The sequence below is a fragment of the Beauveria bassiana genome (genome assembly GCF_000280675.1).
Source record: "Beauveria bassiana ARSEF 2860 unplaced genomic scaffold BBA_S00002, whole genome shotgun sequence".
NCBI lineage: Eukaryota > Fungi > Ascomycota > Sordariomycetes > Hypocreales > Cordycipitaceae > Beauveria > Beauveria bassiana.
In genome coordinates this window covers 935,640-946,448 of record NW_007930837.1, presented here as the reverse complement: position 1 = coordinate 946,448, position 10,809 = coordinate 935,640, and the positions used below count along the sequence as shown (strand labels likewise).

At 50.0% G+C, this 10,809-nt stretch overlaps 2 protein-coding genes across 2 annotated transcripts in view; both read right to left on the bottom strand.

The window, feature by feature from the left end:
- Positions 1 to 476, bottom strand: part of BBA_00938 (cytidine deaminase) — a gene marked incomplete at both ends in the record, with an annotated part of 896 nt that extends 420 nt beyond the window's left edge. Inside the window, one exon of the mRNA XM_008596035.1 lies at positions 70 to 476. Within this exon, the coding sequence (XP_008594257.1) occupies positions 70 to 476 (407 nt within the window). The remainder of the gene's footprint in view (positions 1 to 69) is intronic.
- Positions 477 to 1,206: 730 nt separating this feature from the next.
- On the bottom strand, positions 1,207 to 5,249 carry BBA_00937 (putative OS4 protein; the record flags this gene model as incomplete). Its single annotated transcript, XM_008596034.1, has 2 exons — positions 1,207 to 1,727; positions 1,778 to 5,249. 2 exons carry the CDS (start codon positions 5,247 to 5,249, stop codon positions 1,207 to 1,209), a joined length of 3,993 nt encoding a protein of 1,330 aa, XP_008594256.1.
- Between the last annotated feature and the right edge of the window lie 5,560 nt (positions 5,250 to 10,809).

Sequence of the window (10,809 nt, the reverse complement as noted above, 5' to 3'; positions counted from 1 at the left end):
TCTTCTTCTTCTTCTTCTCGATTGAGATGACTGAAAAAAAGACGAAGGAAAGCGAAAAGGATAACATACGCCTGTCTGCACATGCCGCACGGGCTCGCCGGCGGCGAAATGTCCGTCGCCACCGCCAACGCCTTGAACCTCGTCACGCCCTGCGCCGCCGCCGCGCCAAACCCCACGCGCTCCGCGCACATGCCGACTGGGTAGCTCGCATTTTCCACGTTGCAGCCTTTAATCACCGCCGGCGCTCCATCACCGCCGGCGCTGCTGCTGTTGCTGTTGTCCGTGTCTGCCGGAAGTAAGGCGGCGCCGACGCGGAAGCGGCTGTATGGGCAGTAGGCGACGGTTTTGGCGGCGACGGCCGCGGAGCGCAGCGCGGCAAACTCGGAGAGCGAGAGGCCGTGGGCGGCGCAGGTCGCGGCCACGACGGCGGCGTCGGAGCTGGCGTGTAAAGGTGGTGAGGAGGGGAGAGGGGCCATGGCGGGGGGCGTCAGAGTTTGGGTAACTTGCTTCTGAGAGAAATTTCAAGTGAAGATGTGGGGAAAGAAAGGAAGAATGAAGATGAAGAAGAGGAGGAGGAAGAGGAGGTGGAAGAAGCAGAGTTGAAGGGAAAGTCTGGGGAATGTGGGGGCGGCCGAGATGCCGGCACCCGTATCTTGGACTTTTGCCGTGTAAGATGGAATTCTTAATGGATCGTCTCAAAGAAGAATAATGTAAGAAAAAAACCCGGCCAAGTGCAGCAAGTCGAATGGCTTTTTCAGAAGAAAATAAAAGAACAAAAACAGAAACAGTCTTGTCAAAGTCAACCGTTTTTGCGGGGGCAGAGACCCAGTTCCCCCCTCTTCGGTGAGCCCTCCGCACAGAACGCCGAAACCCAGGCCGCCACATCACTGCATCAAATGCCCGGCTTACACATTCTCGTATGGGCTCACAAGAGCTTAGCCACAAGTTCTCATGTCGCACTACCGCATCTAGAATCATGCATCATGTAGGCATGCAGCTGCGAGCGAAATGTCGCTCAACGAAGAACGAGGAGAAAATGAATCCCAATTCATGAAGAATAATAGAATTGTCATTATAAAAGGTTCATTACATGGCACCGCAGACTGCCTTCTCCTGCCATCGTGAGAATGTAGCCTAATTCTACCCGGCGCTCGCCACTTCGTATACGTCTTATATTATATATAGCAAAAAATCTTCCCGTTTTCGTCACTGATGCATCGAGTAGGGTGTTGTCGCGGCCGACGAGCTCATCTCGCTGGGCGTCGGCGACTCTACCACTTGGCTGCGGATAGCCATGATCCATTCGTGCTGGAGCAGCTCGACAGCGGTCCATCGCTTGCTCGGGTCGCGAATGAAGCACTTCTTCATAAAGTCGAGACCCTGCGGGCTCAGAAACTCCGTGGTAGGGAGCGCCGGGGCGTTGCCCTGGCCAATGTTGTACATGATGGACCATTCGTTGTCAAGGTTCGCCCATGGTCGTCGTCCGGTGGCCATCTCCAAAATGACGCATCCCAGTGACCAGATATCCACAGCTCCCGCCCTTCCGGAATTCTCGGATAATTCTCCTTTGATTACTTCCGGCGACATGTACATGGGTGTGCCTGTCATGGATTTGTTTGGCTTCGTTGCATGCAGATCCTGGGCCAGTGTTCGGCCCTGTCTGGCAATGACCTTGGCAGCGCCGAAATCGACATACTTGATGATGCCATTATGATCAAGCAGAATATCTGTTGGCAGCGTTAGTCATTGCTACTCGGCATCATGTGCAAATACATACTCTCTGGCTTAATATCGCGATGGGTGATGCCGCTTTCATGCAGATAAACGAGACCCTCCAGCAATTGCAATGCATAAACAGTCGTGACCTGCTCGTCCTCGATTCGTCCGTGCTCGAGCAGGTTGGCAAGGGAGCCCCCAGAGCAGTATTCCATAAAGATGTAGACACGGTCACGATGGACTTCGATACCGTGATAGGCTACAACGTTGGGATGGTCCAAAACTTCCAAGACGCCCATTTCATCGCGGATTTGCTCCGCAATCGTCGGAATTTGCTTGGGATCTTGTAGTCGAATCTCCTTGACAGCCATGAGCTGGCCCGATTCAAGGTTCATGGCAGCGTAGACATTACCAAAAGTACCACCCCCAACAAAGTGCCCTTGCTGCCAGCGCATAGTCACATTCATAGACGACGACGATAAATAGGCCAGCGACCGGTCGGCTTCGTTATTCGCCTCCAGGACGCGACCTAATGATCGGCGCTCGGCCTCCTTTTCAAGACGGATTTCGTCAACTTTGTCGAGAAACTCCATCCGTTGCAGAGCTCTGCATCTGGCTGCTTCCTCATCGTCAAGCATCTTCTTGCTGTCCAACTTTTTGAACTGGCCCATCATTGCCTCAACCCTTTCTCTCTCAGCTTGTGCAGCCAAGTTCGAACGCGCGCCCATAATGTCAAAGTGCGAGATCAGTACTGACATGCAACCAGCCACTTTGGTTCGCAAGATGGAGTATTCCCTCTCGCCAAGTGCGAGAATGTGTCGTCCACGTGTCATGCCCATGGCCAGTTCCAGCGCAACCACTGCCCAACGGAAAGTCTTCCTGTCCGAGGCAATACAGTCGTCGCAAATGAAGCTGACCCAGTCAAGTGCGAGCTTGGTGAGCTTCAGATTATTCATCTGGCGCCTATTGCTGTCCATGTAGAGTAGTGATCGCTGACCAAATTCTGTTGCAAACACGAAGCAGGTCTGAATAAGCTCCTGGCAGTCTTTTCCAGCTGCCTGCCTTCGGATCGTTTCGACACTATCCATGAATGTGTTGGAAAGCTTATATGTGACTTTCCGAATGTCTGTCAGTTTTTGGTTAACCTTGTGAATGTTGGATCTCGCTTCTTGTAAAAGATCAACATGCATGTCGACAGCGTCCAGAAATTTGATCCTGGCGTTTGGCAGAGCTTGTGAGCTGGTTGCGCAAAGACGAAGCTGGCCGCGTTTCAAGTCGATGACTTGGGTCTTCAGTGACAGGTTGATAACCTCGCCAAACCAACTCAAGGTCTCCTCGGGTCTCACAACGAGGATATACCCGACGCTTGATTTCTCATCAAAGGTGTCCCTCTTTGTAATCGCCATCAATTCCTGGATATCGTCAAGCCTCTCATGCAAGTCTGGGGACGCTATAATATGAATGCCATCCTTTTCAAAAACACCAGTCTGCAGACGAAAATGGCCAGTGGCTGCCAGTTGGTCGAAAAACTTGGATATATTTTGAGGCGAGTAGGAGATACTGTAGTCCGACGCATGCTCGTAGTTGTCGCTTAGCATGCGCGAAAAACGCTGCAGCATTCGTTGCCGCACGCGGACAGAGTCGAGGCAAGCTTTGTATCGCTTCGTCATCTCGGCCGCTGATTCACCCGATTTTGCCTGCAACTCTCTCTCAAAAGTCTGGCTGAGACGGCTAATGGCCTTCAGAGTCAGCGAGCTGAACTGCTCGGCCACCTCAATGTGGCCTCGCTGTAGCTGCCTGCCGATATCGTTTGCAAACTCCCACTCCTGAAACAACAGTTCGGCTTCCTTGAACGTGTTCCTGTTTCCTGTGAGCTTCCAGTTGAGCATTTTGAAATAGTACTTCAACGCCTCCAGCACGACTTGATCAAATGATTCATCAATGCATGGAGGGAGGTCCCATCCCGGCTCTGGCTTCTCTATCTGCAGATATTGCTTTTTAATTCGGATAGCTGCTTTGAGCAGCATTTGGAATTGTGAGATCATCTGATCCTGCATCAGTGGATTCTGCTGGGCGGTCTCCTTAACTCTCCTAGCGTAAGCAAGACGGATTCGCGTAATCTCTTCGATGAGTCTAGATGGGAAGCTGATGAGCGTCAAAAGTTCATCCAAATAGGGCGGCAAATGCCGTTTCTGGAACGGTCCAGAGTTGAGAATAAAGGTCTCCTTGGCCTTGAGAATGACTTTTGCAATGGGTGGCAGCATGCCCTTGGGAGACTCTTCGTCCTCCTCGTCATGCAATGACTGCAGACCGTCTTCCTTCATGAGTCGATCCAGGAAAGAAGCTTCGTCGGGTGCGATGCCGTCCACAGCTGGTGATCGCTGTTTGGTGCGAGAAAAGTCGAGTTCGTCGTTGCCAACCCACTTTTTGAGGATAAACAGTTCAGTGTTGATCATTTCATTGGTATTGTACCAAGACATGATTGCTTCGTAAGCTTCGCTGAAATGTGGTGAGCCTGCCGTTGGGTGTTCGGCGACGAGGGACTGCCAAGAAGGATAAAGGCTTTCGCACTTTTCGATGGAGGCGACAATGTCGCGGACCTGCTCATAAGGATTCTTTCCTGCCTCGCTTTCACCCTTGACTTTGAAGTTGATAATCTCGTCGAGGGTCCGATCTAAAGCGGCGCGCGCCTCCTCAACAATGCGTTTCTGCACTGGAATATGTCTACCGCACACCTTGCTGCGTACGCCAAGCCAGAGTTCTGTTTTGTGGCCAGTCTTTCCAACAGCTTGCTCGGAGGAGCCAATCAGTCTCTTTTTCTCTTGCCGCACCACATCGCCAGTCAGAACAGCCTCGAGCATGCCATGCCACTCGAGTCTTTCTCGACTCTCGGGGTCCTTTAATTCGTCTTCGGTAGGTAGTACGTTGTCGTTTCCGTAGAACATGATTGTTTCTTGGTCAAGCCGATCATCGAAAGGGCTTTCAGTAGAGGGAGTCTCTCCATCCGAGTCCGAGTCATTCCCGATATCATCGTAGTGATTGAAATATTCGCCATCATATTCTTGCCGTAACTTCTGCACATAGGCTCGTTCCTGGGCCCGAAATCTACTATCACTCGGCCACGGGCGCGTTGCGGAAGAGGATCGGACTGTGCCATCGTATGATGGCACCGTCTGTGGCGGCCGTGGCCTTCGAGAAGTCGAGGGGTTATATGTGCTAGACGGCGTTCTCGTTGGGCCGAGTGGTCGTTGGAGGTAGGCCTGGTCATCGCCACCGTGGCCACGCTGGCTGTTGCTGACTGTGCCATTCGAAATGGTGCCGAGTGCTTCTGCATCATCTCCGTTCGCATCAGAATGCCTCAGCAGTCCAGGCTCGTCATGGTGCTGCTCGTGACTGTGGGGTGCATCCTGGAATTCTGGGGTCGAGTCCTCAGATGCCTCTGCTTTGGCAGCAGCTCCGGTCATAGCGTGCTCTTGCGATGCGAAGTCGATGCGCGAAACGTCGTCGTCGTCGCTACCAGCACGGTTGTCCATTGTCTTCGAGATGCTGAATTGCTCTGTTGGCAGTTGATCCCTGACTCTCTCCTTTCCTCCCTATGGGTTGGGCGGCAGCTGCAGTCAACGGGTGGCCTCTACGGAAAGCATAGAGATTACGCCACCGGAGGTCACCGTTCTTTCTTTGACGCTCAAACTTTTCGTATGGATATTTGAAGTCCACCTCAAATCACTTTGCGAGGAGCTGCAAGGTATGCTTAGCGAGTCTCTCGATGGCGGACTGCAGCTGTGGCGTCGCTCCCTCAAGCAATTTCGCGCCACATGACACATCCACTATTGTGGCTAGTGGGCCTTTCACCGCCAGGCATTTACTTCATGCCTGAGACCGTTCAAGAAGTATTTAATAATAAAAAAGCTGTGTAGGAAGAAATTGAATAAATGTCATGCTGAGAACAATCGCCAAAAAATCAAGTAGTCAGTGTACATTCCTGTTTTGATCTGTCAACAAGTGTACCAGAAGATCTCTCTTCAACTGGCCAATCACAACGCACGGCCAACTTGCACGATATCTTCATGCAGCTTATTTACTTTCACGCTTATAAGCCAGGCTAAGAAGCCTAAGAGCCGTGCAATTCTGCCATCCGCGCAAGCCTTGTAACTCAATTGCATCCGGGGCCTTGACCACTATATTTGCTGCATCAGGAAATCACAATTGTTCAAGCAGTTGTGCTGTGCGGGTCTAGTTCATAGACTTGAAACAAGCACACGGACTGTTGATGCTGTCGGTGTGCAGCTTCATTGCGCTCTGGTGAATAGATTGCATTTCCACATCGAGCGCCATAAATTTGGTGCAGATGCTACGACCTATATCCACACGCCGAAACAAAGATCTGATTTGGCCATCTTCCAAGGTAAGCTTTCAATAGCAGCCAAGCCAATGCGCCACGTTCGGCTCAAGCGCAAAGAGAAATTGAAGAATACCCCTCCCCCAGGAAAGGAATACACTAAACTTTGAGTTGTGGCTTGCTGTCATATGAGCCATGATCATGTATCAAAGTTTCGCTCTACTCTTCTTCTTCTTCATTCATCTACTTCACGTGGCAAGCCTCTACTGAGTACTCATGATGCGACAATTCGTGTCGGCAACATGAAATGCAACGTTGACAGGACTACACCCCAATGGTGTCGGCCACAGCCGATCAGACAATGGGTCTGAGTCTAAATAGACTTGAGCTCCCGAGCCTGCTGCTAACAGAAGTCCGTGTATGTATGCAGTGCAACAATGGCCGAGCCACGGCAATGCGATTTCCAAGCACAGACATTGTATGAAGAACTCGGAGGCGGGGGCGCCTCAATTTATTCCAAATTAGAATAATTTGGATCAAGCCAACATGTTAATATGGCTTGAGATGTCCAGGAGGAAGCTCATGTGCTGAAAAGTTCAGAGTTCATGGATGCGTCCAGCTGAAAGCTTGCAATATGGCGGCACTGGGCAGAAAGTCTGAGCAGTATACAATCACTCGCATTGAGAATCTAAAGGAATATTCTACTCGGTCATACCGGAGTCAATGCTTTTGAACTGCGTGCTGCCTGTACAAAGCGAAGTTCAACATGACGACACCACCCACGGTGGGGTAGCCCTGCGCATGCCCACGAGGTAGCGATGCTTTGCTACTGTAGCTTTGACCTTTCATGCACGAAATCTTTCACACGATGGCTTGGCTTAAATTATAATGACCTATCGATAGTGTCTGCCAAGTCGACAGCACCCGTACTAGTCGAGAATCGGGTCTAATAAAGAGAAGCAAGCTTGATGCATGTGCGCTGTATTCGAGATTCGAATACACCGACGCTAACAAGCTTTCATAACTGCCAACTTCTTACCCAATGATGTTTTTCCTTTTCTTTGGAAATTACAACTGCTCTACAGACTAAATAGCCGGAGGAAGCATGCAGGCAGCGGAAATCGCCAAAACGCCACTAGCTTGGTAACCCTTTGCAAGACAGTAGGCCTCTTTTCCCAGTACGTCGAATGGCACTTCTAGAGCAAAAACCGTCTGTGTATCTTTATGTGACTTGCCATTTTCACAAAAATGCTGATAAATGCAAAGTCAACTAACCCAGCCCTTGTCAAAGCAAATGAGTACCAAATTCATGAGGTATACATGAGTACTCAGAGGCTGTCCACACTCTGGTCCGGGGCTTACGATTTGATAGACCACTTGAGACGAATAGGGAATGCCCCGTGGCTCCCTGCAAGCACATGGATCAAACTGCCTTTACCAGTACAATGAGGGGACGATGTCTCGGCAAAAAGGAGTGAGAGATGATACAGCCGCGGGTAGAAGCGTGGTCATGTGGCACCGTTTATCCACTATGGGCTCTTGTTGTGAAGTGAAACATGACTTCCCCACGTCTCATCGTCGGAACACGAGGCTGCGTAGCGTCTATTACCCTCTATTATCATAATGGACATATAATGGGCAAGTGATTATGCTTTTTTTTTTTTCTTTGCTTCATACTTGAAAAAACACTGGGTTTCTTTTTTTTTTTTTTTTCTTCAAATGCTAACCCAGGAGACCGCTTGGCGCAGATAATATGTAGCTGGCCGGGGATTGCTCTTTTGGACCAGGGGCTCGTATCTGGAACATATGCAACCTCGGATAATAACCCCAGTGACATCGATGTCTTGCCCGGCGGCAGTGTTTCAGCCCCATCTGCTCGTCACCAGATTATTTGATGAATTTGTCCGATTTTTCGTTCTAGCCTTTTCGTCTTGTTGAGGTTAGGGGTTACATTGCAGTCCCTGCCCCCTTTGCGGGAACGTCTGAAGGCGGCGGGATGGTCCTGCGGGAAAGGCTGAAAAGTGAAACAACAAGACACTTCCATGGTGGGACTTGAGGAAGCGAGAATTGTCTCTGCTTGCTTCTTGCGGCAGATTGACAGCGCGGTCCGTAGTTAGATCAAAGCCTTCTCATCAGAGCGGCGCTGCGGCTCTGCTGCGACTAAACGAGAGCTGCATTTCAAGACTTGCTTCTTCTAATATTGTCTTGACAAGGACCTGGCCAACTGGCCTGCCTTGTCTCTCCTGATGACCCAACTATCCCGAAACCGCATTGGCTCAGAATTGCTTCTCAGATCTGACTATTGGTGCGCGCAAGAGAACCCTGGTTTGCCGGGCACTTGACGCCTCGTTCTAGGATGAGACTTGCAGGAGGTCAGTGCAGGTTGTGCAGCAGTCTCGAGCGTGATGGTGGTAATTGCAGGAATAATTCAGGGCAAACACGAAATAACTACTTCGTATGTCACTCGACGTACGGAGTATGCGTACGCATGGGGTTCGAGTTCGGACCCGAAAAGTGATGCAAAAGAGAATCGTGCAGGGAGATGAAAAGACAAAATGCAAAGCTGCTAGCAGGGGTCGCATGACAGCTTGCACAGCCGGCATTTACATATCAGTGTTGATTACCAAGGAAGTTTTATACGCCCCCCAGCCTCGTACCAAGTTTACCCCTTCCGTCTCTGCGGCAATCACGGTAAATCGTCTTGACCGCTCACAGCCGTGCAGCTAATACCAGGAGGCTTGCTCCTCAAGCTCCTTATTTACTGGCAGCCTCGCCTTGACAGCCTCTATTTCTTTGGTGGTCGGCCCCGCAGACCCGAGAATCCGATCCATCTATCCGTACCCCGTACTGGTACACAAGTAACCTACCAGTAATGGAGACACGCTCTGTATTTAAGTTGTACAGAGTACATCAACTACCTGTGCCTTTTTTTTCTCTTTTTTTTTTTTCTTTTTTTGCCATCTTGAAGAGCACACAACACCACATGGTCAGGGCATTAGTGTTGGCCTAGAAAGAGGTTTCACTGGGAGGGAGAGGGCACGCTAAAATGGTTGCATTACTCTGCTTCCTCACTCGGATTGTCTTGCTGCCTTTTTATCACACTAGAATACCCAGATTCTCACTAAGTGTAGCCAGTCCGTTTCACATCTTTCAAGACAGTTAAGCGAAGCGTGCTCGGCAAACCATGAAAAGCAGAAAGGAGCACAAGAGGAAATCACATTCAAGACCCTGCATAAGGACAGCGGACCATTTCCGCGCGCTATTACTTAGTTTACGGGGGAGAGCCATACTGGTAACTAGTTATTGGTTCGGATACTCATGCAGGCTAGCAATGCAAGTCTCCCTAGCAAGTGTCATTGCCAGGTAGAAATACGAGAGAATTGGTGAAATGGAATAACATTCCGACTTGTGGAATAAGAGAAAAATGCTGGGGAAAAAAAGGGAAAAAAAAAGGGACAGGGAAAGCAAAGAGATTTTATAAATGATAGCCTCGAGCTATGGTAAAAGGTGTGTTGGGCGGCTGCACGGTTCGACGGTTGGCCTATGCTTCGATATAGTCAAGTTCCTGCCAACATAGACTTGGGCAAGAATCCATCAAGCCTGGTGTACTTTGTACGGCTGGTTGTGACACGGCTTCACTCTGCATAAAAAGACACCACCACTGTTTACTAATACCATCTGTGCGTAGGTAGAGAGCATCTTGGCGCGCCACGCTCCAAACGTTCCCCCTGGTGGCTTCGTACTTTTCCAGAGGTTTCACCGACTGCCGAGAGGCTGGTTGAGTGTCTTGGCAACGGGCGCAAGTTACGAGCAAAGACGATTATGAGCAAGGTGCAGCCAGCCATCAGCGACTGCCGTTCTCCATGGCAAAGTTTCGTATTGGGGGGCAAGTACATGCAAGTCGAGCCCAAGTCGTACCATTCTTGGGTCAAAAAAATGTGCATGGCCGACAACCTGTCACAAAAAGTAGAAGCCATCCGGGTTCTAAGGACTCAACTTGAGGCAGTCTGGCTAAAAAAGCGCCACATCTGGCTCAAAAAGGAGAGACTTTGTTTTATTTTGTGTGTGTGTGTGTGTGTATGTTTGTGTGTTTGTGTGTGCGCGCGTTGGTGTGACAGTGGTGTCCATTTCAGCATCATTCATGGGCGTACATAGCTGACTGACCTCGAATAAGCAAGTAAAAACGTACTTGGTTTGGTACAGTAAGTGCCTGGAAGCTGCCGAGACCGGGCTGCACTGGCCGCATATTGCATATTGCTTCTTTTAGAGTATATTTTCTTTTGCGCACCTCCCCACCTATCGCAGTCCCAGCATAAAGTACTGTTCATTTCATAGGGCCCAAAAAGGAAAGGCAATAATAAATAGTTACTAAGGGAAGTAAAAGAAAAAAAAAAGAAAAAAAAAAGGTGACTCGGAGCAGAGAGCATGGGCATATCCTCATTTCCCCTCCCCTCCGTCGGAAGCATCACAGACATGCAGCCATGAACGAGAACAAGGCGGGCAGGGCAGCAAACCAGCGTGGATTACACGTTTTTGGTCAAAAAAGCATTCTCCACCGGGCCGCGACATCCAACTCTGTGATTATTGGCGGGACCCCATGAACTAACTACTGATACCTTGGCTAACTGGTGGCAAACCAAGGCGCCCCTGCAGAGAGGGAGGGCTGTCTCTGAGTGCAACTCGCGGGCAATTCTGATAGATGTTTGTTTTTTTTTCTTTTCTTTTCTTGTTCTTGTTCTTTTTCTTGTCTTTTT